This window comes from Scomber scombrus, chromosome 1 (genome assembly GCF_963691925.1).
Source record: "Scomber scombrus chromosome 1, fScoSco1.1, whole genome shotgun sequence".
In the NCBI taxonomy this organism is placed as follows: domain Eukaryota; kingdom Metazoa; phylum Chordata; class Actinopteri; order Scombriformes; family Scombridae; genus Scomber; species Scomber scombrus.
This window is the reverse complement of record NC_084970.1, coordinates 18,458,384-18,481,871: the sequence shown is the minus strand read 5'-3', so window position 1 is coordinate 18,481,871 and position 23,488 is coordinate 18,458,384. Positions and strand designations below refer to the sequence as shown.

General features: G+C 38.3%; 1 protein-coding gene across 1 annotated transcript; it reads left to right on the top strand.

Annotated features, from left to right (window-relative positions):
• Positions 1-2,405: 2,405 nt before the first annotated feature.
• fes (FES proto-oncogene, tyrosine kinase) lies at positions 2,406-19,488 on the top strand. The gene is made up of 19 exons (XM_062414815.1): positions 2,406-2,463; positions 3,824-4,217; positions 5,631-5,804; positions 6,989-7,085; positions 7,244-7,427; positions 8,026-8,163; positions 8,361-8,480; positions 8,657-8,779; positions 11,182-11,371; positions 12,686-12,766; positions 13,477-13,689; positions 15,017-15,139; positions 15,427-15,480; positions 15,935-16,053; positions 16,290-16,384; positions 16,542-16,665; positions 18,553-18,710; positions 18,851-18,973; positions 19,166-19,488. The coding sequence occupies exons 2-19, from the start codon at positions 3,993-3,995 to the stop codon at positions 19,306-19,308; spliced, it is 2,484 nt and encodes an 827-aa protein (XP_062270799.1). The 5' UTR covers positions 2,406-2,463; positions 3,824-3,992; the 3' UTR covers positions 19,309-19,488.
• The last annotated feature ends 4,000 nt before the right edge of the window (positions 19,489-23,488 follow it).

Here is a 23,488-nt window from a genome sequence, read left to right as displayed (position 1 = left end):
TGAATGTAGGTTGATGTGTGGAATCTGCAGTAACTGCACTAACCCTGACATTTGGACATCAAGCGGCCATTACCACATTTTACCCACAGTGCTTCAGTGACCGATACTGTAGCTAAACATAAAAGCATTTCCTCCGTTATGGTTGAGTTGCACTGCATTGTTTTTCTGTATCTGCGTCCCTCTTCTTCTCTCTGGCCTGTTTATTGAGTGAATTTGATTATTAATGGCTGGGGTAATTAAGAGCTTGCACCCAACACCAACAAAGTCATAAATACAGTTAATGAAGTGAGACTAGTTTCACACTTGATTGAAAAAGAAAAGCATTTATTTTTTATGCTGCAAGCATCATTAGCAGTTTTGTTTTTTTAGTATTTTGTACTCCGAGAGGAAGAGGTTTCAAGACACTGGCTGCATGTCAAAGTTAAGTAGCACTGGGCGATGTTTTCCTGCCATCTCTTGAACGTGCAGTTGCATATAACCTGCACCTGCCTACATCAAACTTTCAACTCAATGTAAGGAAATTTTGAAGCAACCTTGTTCTAATAACTTTTATATACCTTCATTAATAAATGGGTGATTCATCCTTAATGAAGCTTTCAAAGACTGTGTATTCATTAGGGTTTATGCCATATATTTATGGAGAAAAAACATTCACATAATGGCTGAAATTGTGATGTTATTGAATGTGAAAAAAACAATGGATTATAATTGTGACTCTTTTGAGTAAATAGAGGTCAAATTTAATGTGCATCACCTGCAAAGAACCCCCCCCCCCCAAAAAAAAAAATACAAAAAATATTTCCTTTTAAAAAAAAATTCTTGGTCACTTTAGAAAAGTCAAATTACAGGCTAAATGAATTGTGTCTTTACTACACTGGTTCAAATTTGACCTGAATAGTAGGCAAGACCAGGGATGGTTGTAACACTTTCAATTTCTCCAGTCAGGAACAATTTACAAATCACCTGATCCACTCTGAACATGCACAATTTAGTCCTTGTTCCACATGAGGAAGTAGCACCCTGTGGTCGAAACAGCTGATTTTTTAAATTTAAATTTAAATTTAATTTTTAAACCAGCTCATTTTGAGGTAAGAATTGTGTATTATTATTATTATTATTTTAAATTTCATGTGTATTTGTGATAGCATTGCCTGCTTTGTAGATAAGCTCATGGAACTTAAATGATGATAATTATGTGTCTGTGCAGATATCTTTCATGGAAGTTGTTAGTGCTTATGTTTTAATTGTTAGCTGTAACTGAATCTAGTTCATGGCTACCAGTGTCTGGGCTGGTTGTAATAACATGTGGAAAATGTTAAAACCTACTCCAAGCAAATATTGAATTGTATTTCAGTATTTCTAGGGGGTGCCTCTCTCTTTGGAAAGAGCATCAAAAAGCAGGGAAGGTCCATCAGATCAGTGGCAAAATAATGTAGCATAGGTCACGTGACAATGTACAGATTCTGTATAGAGAGAAGGAAGTTAAAAGAGAAATCATCAAAGGAAAGTTCCACGTGTAGGCTACAATAGTAGGACCGTTAAAACAGGTAGACTACATGAGTCACACCGGTGTATAAGACCCAGTCTACTTTGGGGGGCGTCATGCTGCTGGTGCTATTGGTAAATGCACCAGTAGTTATTCATTTATAAGCACATACTACAAAAAAACTTTTCAATCAACTTTTATTTGAAACACAATAAAAAAACATGTTACACCTGAAACAGTGTGTCGGGTTAATAGTTAATGGTCCGGTAATGATTTGCTTAAGGGAGCTGGACTTGTCCTATATTAACTATAGGAACTAGTCTGAGTTTCAATTAAACCTTTTAAAAGAACACAGTGACTACATATTTGATACAGTGTGTAGATATAAATGCTTACTTAGTCCCGAAAACTCTTCATCAGAGCTGTCGCTGTGCGCAAAGATTACACCAATTCTCTGTCAGGCTCACTAAGCTCACTGTCCTCTGACTCTGCGTCAGTCCCAGAGTCAAACAAAGCATGGAAAAACAACAAAGTTAGTCAGACTTTTAGGCTTCACATCTGTGCTCACACTGTGTCTCTGTTAGTGTGCAATAAAAACTGCTAATCTGTGCACTTTTGCACATCGCGCTTCAACATGAGTTTGTTCTGTAAATACAGAAACATCACAGCAACTAGTGTCCAGAAATAGATTACTACACTACACAGCGCGGTGCATGCCTGACACCGCTGTTTACAGGACGTTCATACATGTGGACGCTCACATCGTTATTAGGCTATAGTTATAGTTATTGTTATCATTCTTAGTGTGGACAGCCTTTTACAAACCTATAATCATATCCACATCCAACCTCTCTATGTAGCCTATTTTACTGGTGTATAAGACGCACCCCACTTTTAAAAAAAGAAAGAGAGAAAGAGAATTGACAGAATATCTGATGAGAGCTGCTGATGCATATTATGTACTGTGTTCGCATGAGGTAAGTAGATAGGAATTGGTAAAGGATCTGTTAGGCGAAAGTTAGCCATTTATATTGGTGACAATGTAAAATATAATGTATGGGAACATATTGAACACAATCGACACACACAAACACACCCACAGAAACACACAAATGTTCAGTGGTTGAGACTGATGCACATTTTGTTCAGTTTTATTATGGTGAAATGAAAGTGTAACACACACACACACACACACACACACAGAGAGAGAGAGAGAGAGAGAGAGAGAGAGAGAGAGAGAGAGAGAGAGAGAGAGAGAGAGAGAGAGAGAGAGAGAGACATTCCAATTATGTTAAAAAGCAATTTAAGTGTTGAATAAAAAAGTATTTAATACCTTATGTTTTTGTCATAATCTTTATTTCATGATGTTATATTTCACACTAATGTAGGCTGTGTTACAACAACTAACCTAGACTACTGCGTTAGTTGTACTGTAACATTTCACACCTTGTGTTTGAGACTAAACCATGCATTTTCTGTTCATGTAACAGAGATGGCAGCTATGCCATTTAATAGCAGACACTTGCCACTAGTTTGCATCAAACTTTGAAAGCACAAGTTTAAAGAGCTCCAAGCTACAGACAGAAATATCAAAATGTTACAACCATCCCCGGTCTTTTCTACGGTGGCCCTGAGATGCAAAACACAGTATTACTTTAATAAAAAACAACATTGTTGACGTGTTTTCTTAAATGTTATTTTTTGCAAAAGCACTATGCTATGCAAGGATTAAATCATTTGAAGTACCTTGTTGGAAAACAAAAATGAAAGTATTTCGTTGTGGAAGAAGTATTCAGATCCTTTACTAAAAGTATGTGTAGAAATACTCAAGTACTTCAGTAAAAGTGTGTGTAGAAATACTCAAGTACTTTAGTAAAACTCCTACATTCAAAAATGACATGTAGCAAGATGTATTTAAAGGATCAAAAGTGAAAGTTATGCCGAAAATTTGAAGTATAATGTAGCATAAAACAGTGCTTATACGGAAGCTTAGTAAATATTGTTGTTGTTGTTCTTCCACCACCTAAAACATCTTTTGAAGTTTCTACCAAGTTACATGCAGATCAAATATGTTTTGAGCTCAGTGGTCTCTCAGGTAGCGTTCAACCGCTGCTTGTTGATGAGTACATTTATGTCTGCACTTTATTTTACAAAGGCCTCATTAACCTCACTGCATCCAATGTGGACATTTTCTACATTACAGTCACATAATCTCATAATTTTTGCGTTATTGTAACTCTAAAGATGTTCCTGAATTGAAAGCAATAAAAACACATTCAAACAGATATGAGGAAGTGCTGCCTCACTTGAACCTCTATACAATTTTTTTTCACACAGGGAAGTGAAACCCATCTACGGCCACAGAGAAATAACTTGTATTGGCCACTAGCAGTTGCCTCAACAGCTCAGCGCTCTCTGTCTGTCATTTTCATGAGAACACAAAGGTTGTACAGGAATTACGGCTCACAACAAATCTTTGTCAGGAAGAAGAGTTTTTGCTTTGGAGATGGGGTTTGGAGAGGACTTGCGCTGCCCTCAGGCACATTCAGCTGTCATGCGTTTGCTGGACTCAGAGCTTCACCTAATGGAGGTCATGAAGAAGTGGATGGGTCAGCGGGCAAAGAGTGAGAAGGAGTTTTCAGCGCAGATGCACCACATGGCTGCCATGGTGGAGAAGCTGGACCGGCCTCAGCCCAGTGCAGGACTGGACTACATCAGCCAGCTGAACAAGGTGAGCTATAGTCTGGCAGATGACTAACTGAGGTGAAGATGTTGCAATATGAGTGTGAAAACCACTGCACAAGATGTGTGAATTCAGCACATCTCAAATTAGTTTTCTAAATTAAGGTTAGTTTAATTATCAGCATCAATGTTTCTCATGAACAAAATATATTTCAGTTGCCTACTGAAATACATTTTCAGAGAGTGAAATGTTTATGTAGTCATACTGTGGAAAAATACTTCCTCAACCAGAGTGTGGTTTGTGAATTTAATGTAGTGATACTGTCAACACAAATTTGTTTCATTTTCAGTAAAATCACAGATCTGAACCTGAAACTGAATATGAGTGGAAAAAAGATCCATATTTTCTAAACAACAGATCCAGTGACTGAAGAGACATATGCTGAAAATATGCTGTATGTGGATGGCCCAAAATACTCTAAAGTGAATCTGTAAATGTGCTTTTCTTCATTTCTGTGAGGGACTGATACAATGATCAGAGACTTCAAGTTCTGAAATTTTGTGATAACCATTTTTTTGTATTTACGCTGCTCTACTAATAACCGACAATTTCTACCGATTCGTCTACAAATATATTCAAGTTCAGGTTTATTTGTGGAGCAAAGAAAAAACATAGACAAAATACAGACAGACAACAGACACAAAAAGCCAAACCGAGAGCGAGTTTTATTCGTTCAAAATTATTCAATGTTATATATTATTCAATGTTAAATATTAAATATTCATATGTTTAAATATATTCAACCAAATCAGAAAGCACTTTATTAAAATCGGCATTGGTTTCGATCTAATTAATTACATCTACATGAACTGTGCAAAACTTCAAGGACCACTTAAATTTCTCATTTTGCTGATGTGCCAGCTGTTGACAAAATGCCATTAAAGTCACTTGAAATAAACATTATGTCACCTACATTTGGTATATACATTTGGTTGCGATTGGAAATGTCTATAAGTTTGGGATTTACAGGAAACATTATGACATAAACAGTAAAAATATGTTGTTTTGAACTCTGTCAAATATAGAGTACAATCTACCAAGTATTGTGACGATTAGATGAAATTGGTAGCTTTGAAAGAAAGGATGATTCTTGTAGGAAAATGGAAATTTCACCAAAGCAAGACTCTAACTTTTGCATTTCTCAGTTTAGATGTTATGAGCAGAAAAATGGAAGTGTGTTGTAAATGAGTACATGATCTGCCTTTCCACCAAATTTTTGGGAATATTTTCAGTAGTTTTTGAGATACAGTATATCGCTAATATCAGACAAATGGATGTAGATCCACGTGCAGATAAGCATGACTGAGTCTACAGTACCATGGATGCATTACAGCAACTCTCTCTCTTATTAACACACTGATATGTCTCCTGTTTCTCTGACCTTTGGCCGCCGTCTGTCAGTCGTGGGAAGTGCTGGTCTCTCAGACAGACATTCTCAGTCAGGTGATGAAGAAGCACTCTGAGGAACTGCTGGATGGCCCTATCAGCAAACTGACGCTCCTCATCAGAGACAAACAGCAGCTCCGCAAAACCTACTCAGAGCAGTGGAACCTGCTGAGACAGGAGCTCAACAAGGTGTGTGACTAAAACATTCACACAAACACATGCAGACGCTCAAATACACTTTTACCTTAGAAATGGCTACAATCATGTCAACAGGCAGATATACCATCTTTGTAGAGTCAGACCTCTGTACTGTTATAAAACTGCTCACTGCTGGAAATAGGCTGCATGTATTCTAGGTATTGATCTGATAGCATATTTGTGTTTTCACTGCTTTATTAACAACCTTCTGATTGATCTGTTTTTTACTTGTTCATCTACCCATGTATTCAAATTTAGGTTTATTTGTGGAGCAAAGAAAACACAGAAGAACAACACACAAAAAGCCAAGCTAAAAGTTAAATTAAACAAAAATGTCTGAGGTTTACTGTTAAGGGACAACATTTAACTCTCTCTTTTCAGCAATGCGAAAACTTGATGAAGATATACTTTATTTGTTATTTGACCACTTTCGAAATAGCAGGAAGAGGGTTTTTGGTGCAAATTTTAAAATTCATTTCCATTAACACCATGTTTATTTTTCTTGGTGTATTGGATTTTTAAATTATTATTTTGTGTTAAAAAAAAGGAATAATCATAGTGATAAAGTCTTTATGAGACAAGTCTTATGAGAAAGTAGAAGCTGTCACTTTAAAATATATTTGCAAATGAAATGAGGCTCAATAGGCTGGAAAGATGGTGTGCAAATGCATTTTGATGCTATCTCAAACTAGTGGCTGTGCCACACTTTTTTTTATTACCCAATTCAGTTAATTGATGAGTTCATTTGTGTTCATTTGTGTTCATTTTCAGCGATCCAGACTGGGTTGCAGTTTGTTTGTTTTCATCTTCTTCCCTTGTTGTGTAGTCAAAGCTCGGAGGGTTTTGTGTGCATGTTTAAGTACTATAGGTACAGTAGATTTGATTTTGTGATTGCAACTGAACAAAAGTGTCAGAGATGTTATCAGGTGAAGTTTTGAAACACTGCCACAAGCAATACAACAAAGGTCGGATCATTTCCTCATATGTTTTTTCTCATGTTCCTCTGCAGTGAAACATTATCAGACTGTTGTCCACTTCCTGTGTTATCTGAACCTGCTTTTCTATGTGTGCTTTTAACCACAGATATTTTGACTTACACCCCTCCGTGCATTGTGGCTGTATTTTACTGCAGCATTAAAGATGCTGTTGTATGTGTGTGTTGTGTGCTGCTGCAGGTGACTCAGACTGAGCTGGAGAGACTGAAGAGCAGCTATAGACAGGCAGTAAAAGATGCAGCTCAGGCTAAGAGGAAGTTCCATGAGGCCAGTAAAGGTGGGGATTCCTGCTATCACTCAACTCTCTTAACAGTCACTTTCATACTGATGGCGCAAGCTAGCTGTTTTTTTGTTTTTTTTCACGTATGTTTAAAATCTGATACGTGTATTTCCATCATGACATAATGTGTCTTCCCCTTCCTGTATTGTGTGCAGATAAAGAGCGTGACAAGGCTAAAGAGCGGTACATAAAGGCTTCCCTGAAACTCCACGAGCTGCATAATGAGTATGTGTTGTCTGTGCGAGCAGCTCAAGTTTACCATCAGCACCACTACAGTCAGGTCCAGCCTGCCCTGCTCAGCGCGCTGCAGACTCTGCAGCAGGAGATGGTGCTCATACTGTAAGATCAAATATACTCTAGCGTGTGATGAAGTCTGTGCATGAGTGTGTGAATGATGTGTAATCTATTCACTGACCTTAAGTGTACATTTGACTAAATTATACCACAGTTAGTAATGGCATGTTTTGCCCATGTATTACAAAACTCTCCATTGCTACCACTTTTCAAGCATGTCCTACAAATTACACTAAATGTTTTCTAACTTCCAGGCAGCCATTTGTTTTAATGAACGCCAGAACAACATCAAATTCAACTGGCAGAGCCTTGACATTGTATTGGGATAGCCAATGCATTTCAGTGAACAGTTTGCTATATTTATTTTTTAAATCAATAGTTAGGTTAATGATCATATGATTGGGAGAACTGTATGACTGTTCTGACAGCTTTTTCTTGTTTGTGCACTTAAAAAAACATTTACAAAAACTTTCAAGAAACATAAGGTAAGAAAATCAAACCAAAAACAGAGAAACAATAAGGAAAATAGTTATTTTTGTTTTTGTTTTTTAAAATCTTTATTCAGTAGTTTCCTACGTTAAAACACAGTATATGTAGTTTGTATCCTGTCTAATTCTTATTTTATCTTAACTCTTTGAACCAGAAAGGAGATCCTGCAGGAATACTTTGACATTTCCACTCTCCTCCATCATGAGGTGGTGCGCATCCACAGGGAGATGTCTACTGCTTTAATGTCCATCGATCCACAGAAAGAGTATGAGAGCTTCATCCACCAGAACAGGTAGACAGAGGCAAACCTTTTCCCCCTAGAGGTCAACCACTCAGTCATGAAAACCATGTGAACTGTGTGTGTGTGTGTGTGTGTGTGTGTGTGTGTGTGTGTGTGTGTGTGTGTGTGTGTGTGTGTGTGTGTGTGTGTGTGTGTGTGTGTGTGTGGTGTGTGTGGGTGTGTGTGTGTGTGTGTGTGTGTGTGTGTAGGTCTGTGAGCGAGATTCCTGCTTGTGCAGAATTCGATTGTAGTCTTCTGGAGGACACTGAGAGACTAAATCCCCGAGAGATTGAACTGAACGACCTCACGCTTGAAACAATCCAACATAAGTGAGAACAAACAATGCAAAATTACCCAGATGACTCAATTTCAATGTTCATTTTTATGTCTCAACTACTTCCTCTTCCCCATCCTTCTGACCCTCCCCCATGTGCGTTTTACTTCCTATTTCCTTTGGCTGTTTACCATCAATTACTTGCTCTCTCTCTCTGTCTCCTTCTCCCAGGCTGACTGGGGTAGAGGAGGAGCTGCTGGGTCTGGCTCGGACTCTGGGCTCCCAGCAGACATCGGTCGAGCAGCTGGAGCTGGAGCTTGAGGATGAGAGGGATGGTATCAGGAAGGGCCAGAGGTGAGCAGACAACAGACACTGGCCAAAATCAATGATGCTCTTATGTTGTATCCAGAGGTTAAAGAAGTGAAAGCACACACAGCCTTTGGTAGCTGTGAAGACAAATTACTGAGGTTTGTTCCTTTCTATCGGGAGAGTTCAGTCTACTCTTGGCTGGGCAACAGCTAATAACCAGTGTGGTCTCAGGGGACAGTGAGTGCCTTATGAATTAAAATACAGCATTATGGAGCAGAGTTATGGAGCTCTATCCCCTCATTTGTCTTGGTTGACGAGGCTGTCTGAAGGTGTTAGAAGTTTAAAGTCCTGTGGGAGTGATGGAGTCATTAACGTGCTTCTGGAGGACAGCTGGAAAACAATGTGTTTATTTTCAAAAGGCTGATAACTTTTAAGGGCAGCATATGGTGGTGGGGAGGAGAGGAGAGGGGAGGTTATGATGCCCTTTGGTCTGTATTTTTAAGAAACATTTTTGTAAATAATGAAATGATAAAACTTGCCTTTCTGGCTCTCCAACACTCTCAGGTCATTTGAGAAGTTGTTTTCTTTCTTGTAGCTTTCTTTTATTATGATTAGTTAACGATTATTAAAGATAATGTGCTGTCAAGGATGACATCAAGACTCTTAATCTGAGGGGAGGGGGAGACAGAGGAGTGGTCGATGGTGAGGGAAGAACTGACGGCTTTGGCAAGGGGGATTTCAGTTTTATCACTGTTAAGTTTGAGAAAGTTGGTGGAGAACCAGGATTTGAGTTCACTGAGGCAGTCAGTGAGGGAAGAAGATGGGAGAGTGGAACTGGGTTTGCTGGAGAGGTAGAGCTGGGTGTCATCCGCATAGCAGTGGAAATGGATGTCATATTTGCGGAAGATATTGCAGAGGGGAAGTAGGTAGATGATAAAGAGTAGGGGCCCCAGGACAGAGCCCTGGGGCACACCAGTGGTGACGGCTGGGAACTGAAGGATTAGAGTTGAATGACCTGAATGGGCCTGAAAGGTAGGATTTAAACCAGTCAAGGGGTGTGTGCGACATTCCGATGGAGATTAGTCTTTTGAGGAGGATAGTGTGAGAAATAGTGTCAAAAGCTGCACTCAGATCGAGTAAGGATGAGAATAGGGAAATGAAAAACCATTGAAAAAAATTGGGAACCACTGATTTGGATGTTAAAATGTTCTATTTTTCTTAGAACTTTAAAGGCGTCTTGTCCATGTTGGCCTATAAAGTTAAGACTGGAAGTTCATCCTTGACCTCAGAAACAGAAGCAATCTCATCACAGTGTCTGTCTGTTGTTCTTTTTCTTTGTTGTTTTCAGCCCACTAAATTACAAATCACTGACTCAAGACTGGATAACAAACCAAGAAAAGCAAACAACTGCATCAAGGACTCACACCCCACTGCACGTCAGTTGGGCTTGACAACTTGATTTATGGCAGTTTTGTAGGGGAACTTACACCAGCACAGTACAGTACAGTACAGTACAGAACAATATCAACCAAGGCAGGTCCTACTTCGTTGCCTAATGTTGTGGCCTTGTCCTGCTGAGCCGACCTGTGTTCTAATCTAGAGTTGATTCCATTTATTTTATTTTATATTGTGCTCACAGATTACTTATTCTAATCGTATTATAATCATATCATAATCATATATTCTCATCCTAAACAAAGATGTTTATTAAAATGTAGGGCTATAACTAATTTTCTGTTATGAATAAATTAATAACTGTAAATATATATGTAAGTAAAAAAGTGAAAGTGGTTGTTATAATTTCCCAGTTATATGTTGCTGTTTTTAATCACCTGATTGTTTACTATTAGATATATGCAGTATGTACTGTACAGTAAACAAAAAACATCAGCAAATCTTCACATTAAAAGCTGAAATCTAACTGATCATTTAATTGACTAATCATTTCAGCTCCAATCAGATTGCCGCAAACTGTCTGTGCTGTCTGCACAATGTAGAGAGTGAGGCTGTGGTGGGCCCAGGGGTAGCAAGTCTTTGCTCTGGGGCCCTCTAACAGGTTAATCCAGACATGCATTGGTCATTATCATTCTTCTGAACGTTGTCATCAACCCCCTTCTCAGTTTTTATTGAAGTTTTTTCACCTCACTTATATAAGTCTTAGGTAATTTGCGGTTACTGATCTTACATACTCAAAATCCAGCAGCAGGGCTGACTGAGCTGTCACTAGAGAAGCCTCCTATTGATTGTAATTGTTAATGGAGCATCTGAAAACCCATTTTGCACAGACAGGCTTTTTTATTGGCGTCTGTGTTGTCTTGCACTGTCTAATTAATTGCGTTTTTTTATTGACTTTTGTAACCACTTGTGTTGTTTGCACTAAAAAGTTCCGAAACTAATATAATTAACCTTCCCTGATGTAATACCGCTGTCTGTGTTGCCATGTCCAGGGTCTACCAGTTCAGCAAGAGACATGCACTGGAGGAGTGTCGGCAGCAGGTTGCTCTGTCTCAGGGCATCAGAGCCAAGCTGGAGGCTCAGAGGTTGCTTCTGAAGGAGAAGTTAGACCAGCTGGGCTCCAAAGAACCTCCCTCTGCGCTGCAGCTGGACACAGACTCGCTTTCGTCCAACACAAGCAGTGTATGTTCTGTCTCAGTGTCTCTCTTACCTTTGTCTTTTTCTACATCTATATCAAAATACTGTTTCCAATAGTGGGAAGTAACTTAGTATATTTACAGTTACCTATAAGTGGTGAGTGATCAGGAAACTGACGGAGCACAGCTTCCTCCTCCATTACTCCCCAACTCAGTGGCAGCAGATCAGACTGTGGTTATACTACAGCATCCAGGTGTGAATGTGACACAATGTGTGTCCTCCAGAAAAAGAGAGCTGGTTCTCAGTGAGGTCCTCCTGGTAAACTTAAAGAGGAACTCTACCAATTTTACACTTCAAGTTCAATTTATTCTTCAACGTACTACTCAGTCTGTTATATAATGTCTTCTGTAGCTCTCCTGAGTTATCTTATCTTGAGCATACTGTGTTACAAACTGGAGGCATGAATACTGAAAGTTAAGTGGGTATGTAGGTAGCAGGGAGGGTCTAATGAAATACTCTATTTGTTGTTGGATGAAATGTGTCAGATCCAGGAGATTTGGAGCTCAACTCATACTATACAAGCTAAAAGCTCGACCACTTATGCTTTGATTTTGATTCATTCATTTTTTAAACCGATGAAAGTGCAAAACTAAATCACTGGAGTACCCTTTTAATTTTAACTGACATGTACTTTACTTAAGTTTCTCCATTTTATACAACTTTATGATTCTAATCCACTACATTTTAGTGTAAGTTTGTAAAGTCATTAAAAACAGCTGCAGTGAAAATGCGGCTTGCACATTGATCCATCAGTAATAATATTACAATGCTGACAAGACAAATTCTGCTGTATAATGAGTACATTTACTGTTCATACATTTAATATATATACTAAAATTATATATTATAATACTTGTACTGTATGTTTATATATATAACTGTACTTTTACTAATGTAAAACATTCAATGCAGGCCGTGTATTTATTAAACTTGGTGGTTTTGTTATTAGCTGTTTTTACTCATGTTCAGGATCTTAATACTTCTTCCAGCATTGATTCTCGACATCAGAAACCAAGTTGTGTTATAAGAAAGAAAAATGTCAGGTTAGATCTTAGATGATTTAAACCTTTTTTGTATGAAGAAGAAAATGATTATACTGGGTATAAACTCCTCGATCAATTAATTTTTCTAAGCTTAAACACAGAATATATATTTAATTATTTAGATTAGTTTGTACTTCAACTACTTTTGTAGCAAACCAGTTATTTCAATGAGCAACTTTGCTTGTAATTATAACAGCTCTTTCTAACAGAACCTACTGAATAAATATGTTTTAAAATATCATACTCTGATTTTCAGGACCACAGCCAAGTTTCTTCCAAACTAAGCATGGACGGGATCATGAACAATCTGAGCAGCCTGTTTAAACCCAAATGTGAGGTAGGTTAAACACTAAATTACAAACAAGGCACAATAATTACCTGCCAATTATGACAGATAAGAGTACGAGTGGTTATATAAAAGTTTTATAGCGCAACACTGTAAACATGAAACAATATCTGTGTCGAAATGTGTTGCTGAAGGACATTTAAGCAGGAAGGACACTTGTTCCAGATGAAGGACACTCTTCTACCTTCCTGCTCCTAACTTTCTCTTGAGTGCCTGTTGTGTGCACTGAAACCTCTCACCACACAACAAACAATTCATCATGTTCTGGTGAAAGTGTACTCTCCTCTCACTCGAGCATGTACTGTAATCTTTCTTTGGGGTCTCGTGCTCCTGGAGGCAGCTTGTCTTATTGAGGTCAGCTTTGCCGGTCAAGTTAATACTTTTCGAAATTCTGCCTGACCTAAAACTAAGTTTACTTCTCACGTAGCCTGTTTACTTTTCATCATTTTATCATTGCTGACAGATGATAGCACATGCAGAGTCATGACACACCTGTCCTGAGCAAGTGCAAACTAGTTCTCCCTTCCAACTCTTTGCTATACCCTGGAGGCATAGAGGGTGGTGCAGCCTGACTTTAAAGTATTAAAAACTCTATTGAAATATCTCCATATAATTTCTGCATAATCACCTCAAAAATCCATCCTCTATTAGTCCCATTGTTTCATTATGCATGTCAAGATTCTCTGTCTTCCTGCCTCCAGGTGCTTCCAGCGCCCGTCCCACAGGTGCAGGAGGTTGACCGTCCTCTGGGGCAGCAGGACTGGTACCATGGAGCCATTCCCAGGCCAGAGGTCCAGCAGCTGCTGAAGAATGACGGGGACTTCTTGGTGAGGAAGAGTCAAGAAAAACAGGGCTATGTGCTCTCTGTGCAATGGGACGGCTCCTGCAAGCATTTCCTCATTCAGAATACAGATGTGAGTAAATCTGCTCAGTGGAACAGAACGTTTTTGTAGATGGAAAGAGTCATAGAAGTACATTTTACAGTCCATCTGTGTTTCTGTGTGTGTCTTCAATCATATGGTTTTAATGTGTGCTATAATGTGATATATGTGTAGCTATTGTTGATGTACTGTTTCTGTCCTATTTCTATGTTTGTAAGAGGTTGTTATGAGAGGATGTAGTTCTGAGTTGCTATTTCCTATTACCGTAAAAACGCGGGGTGCGCAGGTGGTCGAGTGGTTAAGAGCACATGCCACGTACGCAGCGGACCCTGGTTCATATCCCGGCCGGAGGACCTGTGCTGCATGTCACACACCCCTCTCTCTCCCATTATTTCCTGTCTGTCAACTGTCAAATAAAGGTGACTGTGCCTGACAAAAATCTTTAAAAAAAAACGCAGTCTATTCTCGGGAGTGTCATGCTGTGAAAATGCTTTTCTATGAAAGACTGGTTTATTTGTAAGCATCAGTAGCTATTTATTTATAATGACATACGTTAAGTTATTCCAAAAGTGTTTCACTATAGTTTTATTTGAAATACAATCAAAACACACATATTACACCTGAAACAGTGTGTCGGGTTAATGGTTAATGGTCCGGTAAAAATTTACTAACTGAACTTGACCGTTATATTAACTCAGACCGAGTTCCGGTAACACTATGAGTTTCAATTAAACCTTTTAAAAGAACACTGCAACTTTACATCATTGATACAGTGTGTAATGGTATGCTTCCTCAAATCTCAAAAACTATTCATCAGAGCTGTGTGAACCCTTCTGGTTTCCTTTTTATTTCTCCGTAGCCTACAACAAACAGCAGTAAACGAGTCATCAATATCTGTTGTGATTAGCTGGCGACACAGCTGGGGCGCGCAGTGCGTGCTTGACACCGCTGTTTACAGGACGTTATTGTTCATAAGTGTGGATGTTCACGTCCTTATTATATTTATTGTTATAGGTATCGCTCTTAGTGTGGGTCGCCCTTTACAGACTAACCAAATCCAGATCCAACCTCTCTCTGCTTTTTACTGGTGTATAAGACACACACCCCTACTAAATGAAAAAAAGGTGCGTCTTATTTACCGGTTTTTAGGATAGGATTTAGGAGTGATTGACTGAAAATCAAACAGTTCAAATGTTTAGAAGGAACACAGAATAAAAATAAGTCAGAGCAATTTACAAGTCTACCACCTCAATTTATGTTCAGGTTCAGGACTGCCATGCATTACAGATGTGTTTTTATTATATGGTTAAGTTTGTCTTCTTCCTGTCTGTTTGTGCGTGTGTTCTGCATGCGTCAGTAGAATCTGTACCGTCTGGATGGAGAGAGCTTCTGCAGTATCCCTCATCTGATCCATCATCTCCTCTCTTCACGACAACACATCACCAAGAAGTCTGATATAGTGTTGAGTAATCCTGTGCTGAAGGTACTGCATCATTCAGTCTGCTGTAACACACACACACACACACACACACACACACACACACACACACACACACACACACACACACACACACACACACACACACACACACACACACACACACACACACACACACACACACACACACACACACACAGAGGGCCCACTCATTTGTCTCTTTGTCTGTATGTGAATGCTGTAAAATGTTATCCTTGAGCTTCAGACGCTCTAAATATAAACATACAGTCTTTTTCACCACTTTGTGTCTCATTGTTTATTAAACACTGTAGGACAAGTGGGTCCTGGAACATGATGACATTATCTTGGGACACCTCATTGGACGGGTGGGTAAGCTTGACATCTGCTGAGTAAAATACAGAAGATGACGAATGTTTGATTGTAATCATAAAAGAAAGTAGGATTAATCATCTGAGAAACATCAACGTATATATGTAGAGATGTTGTGCCAATCAATAAAGTACATGTTGAGATAATTCAGAGAATATGTGAAAACCTTGACTGGCTGATGGTGCCATATGAAGAGTTATTGAGAATCATCCTCTTGGAACTATGAATGTCTGCATAAAATGTCATGGCATTCAAACTAATAGTTGCTGAAACATTTCCGTCTGCACAAAAGTGTTGGACTGACCGACTCTGCCATTTCTCGAAAAACTGTGCACATGTGATGCCAGTTCATTAAAGACAATAACTGTTGTAGGTCCAGTATCTCTCATAAATCATGCTGGATTAGATATGAGATAACAGACTGACTGTTTATACTGGCTGACTACACAGGGGAACTTTGGAGAGGTGTACAATGGACGTTTACGCTCTGATAACACTCCTGTAGCCGTTAAATCCTGTAAAGAGAATCTGGCCCCAGAGCACAAGAATAAGTTTCTAATGGAAGCCAGGTTGGTGAACACACACACGCACGCACGCACACACACACACACACACACACACACACACACACACACACACACACACACACACACACACACACATACACACACACACACACACACACACACACACACACACACACACACACACACACACACACACACACACACACACACATACACACACACACACACACACACACACACACACACACACACACTTACTTCTTTGTACTTTTCTCCAGGATCCTGAAGCAGTACGACCACCCGAACATTGTGAGGCTGATAGGCGTGTGTACACAGAAACAGCCCATCTACATTATCATGGAGCTCATTGAAGGTAAATATGAAGCTGTTAGACACTAATTTAAATTGAACAGCTTGTTTACACAACATCACAGACCTATTGGACCATTATTGCTTCCCCGCTTTTTTCCTCCATTATCACTCAATATTTATGTCTGTGTGTGTGTATGTGTGTCTACACATTTCATAAGGTGGTGATTTTCTCTCCTTCTTGCGGCATGAGGGTCACAGTTTAACACCTAAGATGTTGGTCAAAATGACAGAAAATGTAGCAGCTGGCATGGAGTACCTGGAGAGAAAGAAGTGCATCCACAGGTTGGTCATTCAGTCAACCAATCAATGTTTGTATAGCAACCTGCAGGGATAATTTAGTGTCTTTAAGTTGTATTAAAAGCATTTTTTCAGCTTCTTAATGGTTGTATTGGTCAATATAATGTCAAATATACACGTACACTTCATGAGGCAAACATGAAATATGTAACAACACAATCAAAACAATCATAATCTCAATGTGTTGTTACATAAATAACAATTCCATTGTAAATTCAGTGTTGTATCAAAACATATATTGTATTTTACATACAGTGTAATATAGTTCACATAAGAACAAGAGTGGTGCACGTACAGAACATAACACCAAACATCATTCATTTCCCAGCGTTTACTCAACCTAACGGCTGATTACATAGCACTTCCCCATATTATTCTAATGTTACAGTTTGTTGGTTAATTAGAAATCACATTGTTAAAAGTTCAGATGACTGATAGCTATTGTGTCCATAAAGAGGAAGTTGTAAAAATGCTGCTATGTCAGTGAAAATTACAATTATACAAGAACTAATAAACTAATAATAATAGTAAACTAACTAACTACTAAAAGACAGTATAACTCTGAATTCAGCAGAGAGCATTTTGTGACTTATTATTATTTGGCTGCTTCTTTTGTCCAAAGCAATTTGCATTCAAATTCAAAAGAAGAAGGTAATGTGCTTAAAAACGGAGCAACTCCAGCTGAACAAACATGTAAAAGCATGTTCAGAGCTACAATTCGAGCGATCAGGGTTTTAAAATTAAGACATAGGTTTAAGCACTTGCATGGTGTGTTGAGAAGTGTCTCGAAACAATGAAAAACTGCTATAATGCCACCACAACCTCATGTCCATATGTGTACTTATTGACTGATTTAACTGATCTAATTTCTTTTCAAACCAACCATGCAAAGGGAAGTCCTATCAACTTTTATACATAAAATTACGTTCAAACTGCTTTTCATCAAATTTTATTAAAAGCATGTGAATACATTTAAACATATAAATTAATTTAAATGTTGCAGACAAACACAAAAGTACAGTAGAAAGTAAAATCAGTAAAATAAGCCAAGCTGTTAAATACCAGACAGACGACTTGAGAGAAAAGTTAAACAGGTGAGTTTTTAAGATGTTTCATAAAGAAAATTACCGAAGTTGCATTTCAGATATTTATGGCCATTTTCGATCAATAACAAGAAAACACTGTCTTTCTATATTTCTTTGTCCTAATTGTTGTTAGATTTAATGCTGCAGCACTCTATGACCTCAGGCAGTGAAAGCTACTATAGAAGGATAGAATGGGTGTGATGTGCTCTGTTTTCACTTGCTTTAAATCTCTAAACAATCAAAACTTTGCAACATACATTTTTTTTTTTTTTTTATGAGCAAAGAGGAAAACTGGGTCTATGAATGGTGAATATAGAGATCAAAATTGGGGTCTTGTAAATAATTTTCAGGGATGAGAATGTTTGCTTTCCAAAGTTGTAATAAGAGAAACATGAGGAAAAAGTTACAATCCAAAAATACGTTGGGATATTCTGTAGAATGGGTATGGTTGGGGTACTTTGGTTGAGTCTTCATGGAGGTTGTGACACCCCACTCATTGCAGGAGCTGTGTATGATTTGTCCGGCGGGGACAGATCAGAGCGGGCTGCTGGTAGCTGCTCAGCTTTTAACACTGCATGTCAAACTGCCTCGCATGCAACACCAGAGACATGATAAGAACGCCTGTTCTTTCCCTTTCGTCCTGTCTGTTCACTCACTGTTCATTTTTTATGTATTTATTTATTCAGTGCAGGGTGTTTTTATGTCTCTTTTTAGATCTATTTTTCATCAGCCTCTGTTTACATCCAACTTATATCTTTCTCCTTCTGACTTGTTGTCTTTTTTTAAGAGACTTGGCAGCGAGAAACTGTCTGGTTGCAGAGCATAACATAGTGAAGATTAGTGACTTTGGGATGTCCCGTCAGCAAGATGATGGTGTCTACTCTGCAGAGGGAGGCCTCAGACAGATCCCTGTCAAATGGACAGCTCCTGAAGCCCTGAACTATGGTATGTCACAACTGCTGCTGCCCTGAAGTGACAACACTTTTCCTGCCTGCACCAATCCACCCAGAATTTTTTGTCAATTAAAAACTGAGGAGACATGTGTCTGTGCCTTTGTCAATGCTGCCCCCTGCTGGTGTTTTTAGGTCGTTATACAACTGAGAGTGATGTGTGGGGCTTTGGGGTCCTACTGTGGGAGACCTTCTCCATGGGAATGACACCCTACGCAAGCATGTCCAACCAACAGACACGAGATGAGGTGGAGAGAGGTAAAGACTTGGAGTTAAGTTGTCTATGTGTTCTGTCCAAATGCCTTTGAGGAAAATTACTGCTTCTTTGCTGTGCCTAAACTGAAACTGGGGCTTTTTTTTTTTTAATTTCGCATGTATCAGAAAATGTGTACAGTGAGTTAATTTTATATGAGCATACTGTATGTTTTGACTGTGCATGGTGTGTTGCAGGATACCGTATGCCTGCTCCACATGGATGCCCAGTGGAAATGTCCAGACTTATGAACAGCTGTTGGCAGTATGAACCCAGAAACAGACCGTCTTTCAAGAAACTACGGGTAGATCTCAGTGCCATCTACTGCAAAATTACATAATATAATTATGTGGATTGTTCATGTAATTTTTTTGTCTGTTTGATTGGTTGTTTTTTAGTTTGCATTTTTTATTTCAGAAAAGATGGTAAAATCCAGTCTGAACTCTGACACAAATCTCAGAGAAAAATAATTAAAAAGGCAAATGTAATATAATTGTTTGACTCCTTTTTGTTGTGTAAATTACTTGGGAATGGAGTACTGTAAGTAAAAAAGTGTCACCTATAGTGAAAAACCTATTTCACCACATTCGGCAGTTCCCATCAGCTCTCCATAGTGTTACAATGTATTTCAGCTCATCATTTTGGTTTTCTGGACCTCAAATTTTCCATTTTATTTAAGTCTCACCACTCACATCAGTTTTGTTTCCATACACAACAAACAGCTCACAAAAAAACCCACTGTACACTTAATGTCCAGCATTGAACAGCAGACGGACAACATTAGTGAGCAATGAGCAGCTAAAGAGACACATTTCCCTCACGAGTTGGTGGAGAGTAAAACCAAGATAAAAGGAGAATGAATATTGGGTCAGGTGGACAGACATGATTCCAATTACATGGTAACTACTGGACGTGTAAACAGGCAACTATTTGCTGACAAGTTTGCAATAAAGTCAGTGATGTGTTTACAACTGGTTTCTGATGCCCCTAAGTGGCCAAAAACTAATGAACCAAGTAGTGTGGTATTATATTTAAGGCAATATGTGTTGTTCACGTTAAAGGAAAATGAGCACAAATTAAACTTTGATATTAACAACACAACATGTCATATGGTTTAATGGCCCTGGACAAAAGTTAACATTAGCTTACCCAGTAACACTGTCGCATTTTGACTGTGGGGTCAGTGAGGGCACAGGGTCAGAGGCTATGCCCTCTATATCTACCTACCTGTTACCTATTTATATTCATTTCTTACAAGAGAGAATATTTAGTTTGTTTTGAAATGTAATGCTAAATACAATAGGTGACAAATAAAATGTCATGTTGTGTGACCAATATTTGTATCACAAACAATGAGCTGTTGGATAGCGGGTCGGATGTAATATGACAAACAGCAGTATGTTAAGAAACACTAAGAAAGAGATATAATAATAAGACTATAGTGTATTATCACACTGTAACCCCATGAGGTGTCCTCTTACATGAATTTAATGGACACCTGCTAAGCAGAAACAGATGTTTTTAGTGGTCAAGATATAGCACTTTTTAAGTTAGGACCAGACCAGTACTTTGTCATACGTTTGTAGCATCGAATGAAAGGACTTTACATCCCTCCTGTCATTCATAACTAACGTATTCAGCAAAGAAAATAATCCTTCCAATGAAAATATATGACCCAGAGATAATGTGTTTACACCTTCTTTTTGAGAAAAAGCTATTTTCCATCTGTGTCCACTGTGTTGGAGGAATATTAGTGCATAAAAAGCTGAAAATAAAACATAAAACAATACAATTTAAGTTAAAATTAGCTTTAGTGTTTCTGTAATGTTATGTAATGGATAATCACCGGCATAATTTCAATTGTTTGTCCAGAGTACAGTCAGAGCATGAATTGAAACAGTTTATTGTTGTGCATGTGCAATAGTTGATTTCAGCTGTTGCATGTAAAAGCTGAGTTTATATTTACTTATTTATTTGCTTTTCTGGTTGAAGAAACAATTAAACTTAAACCTGTGTGAGGGATTTTTTGTGTCGGGTGTAAACATCTAAGCCTCAGGCGTTTTGTTAAATTAGATAAGACATCAAAAGCAAAACTGACCATCTGGTGACCAAGTAAGGGGTCAGCACAGGATATCAGTAGTCTTTGAAGGGTTTCTGTCCTTTATTACTTTACAACTTCACATTTGTTGTACTTTATTACGTTGTCACCCTGTCTTATTCAGTATAAAAGCTGAAACTGGTTGTTGCTTGGCAGAACGACCTTCTCCATGCTGGCATGTACTGAGTAAAAGAGAAAGATTCACCACTCCGTCGTCTGTGCTTTTCTTCAGAGAAACTTCTATTACAAAATTTCTACTACACCTGTAATTACTAAACAGTCGGATATTGGACTCTGCATGCCAGTTATAGAATAAATACTAATTAATTTGCACTAAATATGAAATGTGACACAAAACTATAATCCAGGTAAAAAGTTGACATTTTCTTTGACATGGTTAAAGTACATCTTGTGAGCCTGTAGTCCCAAGCAGAGGAAAGTGAGTGTGTTCAGACTGCACAAACACCGGACTGCACAAACAGACACTTTCAGTTTGTTCCAATTTCTACAACAGATTTTCTTCATTTACTGATTTTCAGCTCAGTCTGTAGAACACACATCATACGGGGTCTGAACTGAAAATACTCCTCGCTGTAAACATATTTCTTCTGTAATTTGAGCCAATAGCGTGAAGGGGCTCGTCCATGTACCATAAAGTAGAATATCACAGCAGCCATTGGATGAGTTTCTGAAAGGATCACAATTATTGTCAGCCTTTAGGTGAGCTTTAGGAATGCAAATGTTTAAATTGCATCATCCTTTCAACCTAAGCAGAGCAGCTAACATGGTAAATGTCACTGGTTGAATGTTAGCACTAACCTGTGGCGCTAACATGAGGGAACATGACTAAAACATGATTTTATACTGAAATGCTACATGTTAGCCATTAGCATGTTAAAATGGGCAGACTTAGTGATTATGGGGCCTCAGGAAAACCCATACATGGGGCCTCCCCTCATCTAGTTGAGAATGTTGAGAAGAGTTAAAGTAGTACTGTAAAAAAAACAAAAAAAAAACAACTCTTTTCACCAGTAAAAGTCCAGCATTAAAGATTTAAAGGTACAGAATTATTATGAGCACATCTACTTTTATTTCCCTAAAGTCTGTTTAAGGTGGAACACATTTTAACTATGTTTTAAGCTACAATATTGCATCATATTTTGTTTGATAGTCTGAATCTGCAAAGTTTAGTTTAGTTGTTTGCCAACCAAAACAGGAGCGGAAGAAGATATTTAACTGTTAGCTTGTTGTTCAGGCATTTCACTGTGGGTTGAGATCTTTACCAAAAATGACACAATGTTTTCAGGTGCTGATGGTTAAGTATGGTTGTAGTCTGAGAGCAAATAAAGTAGATTATTGCTGGATGTATATATATATATATATATATACGCTGTCGATCAGGTGGACCAACATTCCACAGGCCACAATCTAAATCCTTTATACTCTATGCGAAGGAGATGGGTTAGTAGGGTTAGGCAAATGGTGGTCACACCAGATACTGACTGGTTTCCCCCCCCCCCCCCCCCCCCCCCTGATTAGACAGCAATATTCATGCTGTCTAATCAGCATCTTGATATGCCACACCTGTGAGGTGGGATGGATTATCTTGGCAAAGGAGAAGTGCTCACTAACACAGATTTAGACAGATTTGTGAACAATATTTGAGATAAATTTGTTCAGTGTATATATACACTGAACAATATATATATATATATATATATATACATATCTTGCCAAAATTAGAAGTGAAAATGATTATTCAAAAATAAAAATATATATAGAAAATCATGCAAAGTCCTTTTTCATGACCATGACAAGAGCTCAGAAATACATTAAACAAGATTCATGTAACTTGAGGCCCTGAGCTTTTGTTGAGACTAGGCAGGTGATATTGTTGAGTGACACATGGATCCTCGTGATGGCAGCGTGGGTGTGTAATGTCACAGAGAGGTTACATGGTAATGATCTACAGCTGCTCAGTGCTTCACTGCTGCAGGCGCTGCTGTCTGGCCCACAAAATTCTTGGTTCAGTTTTGTAATAGAGATTTACTATAATTGTTCCTGAACCGATATGCATTGCCTGTCCTTATTTAATGTGGATTACTATCATTAGCACAGCTAATCCTTATCATATCTCAGTAATAAGACATTTTTACCTGCTCAAGATTTCATGGCTGCACCAATCTGAGATTAATCCAACATAGAATGAAAACATGAAATTCTCCATGATAGGCTGCTGTGCACAATTTTTGTTGCACAACCTTTTTATTAAAGCTTAATTAATGAAGGTTTTTTTTTAGAATTACAAACATAGAAAAAAAAATAAGAGTAGTACGTTAAAAAATGGGCTGATCTACGGACCTGTTTGATGTTTTTCTTGCAAGTTAAATTAAATTAAAGAGTATGGTCTAGACCCGCTCTG

Excerpts from the sequence above, each read along its gene's own strand:
- fes (XM_062414815.1), top strand. The coding sequence starts at position 3,993 with ATGGGGTTTGGAGAGGACTTGCGCTGCCCTCAGGCACATTCAGCTGTC. Across the intron at positions 4,218-5,630 it reads ACATCAGCCAGCTGAACAAG|TCGTGGGAAGTGCTGGTCTC; the intron begins GTGAGCTATAGT and ends GCCGTCTGTCAG. Across the intron at positions 12,767-13,476 it reads TGTTTAAACCCAAATGTGAG|GTGCTTCCAGCGCCCGTCCC; the intron begins GTAGGTTAAACA and ends TCCTGCCTCCAG.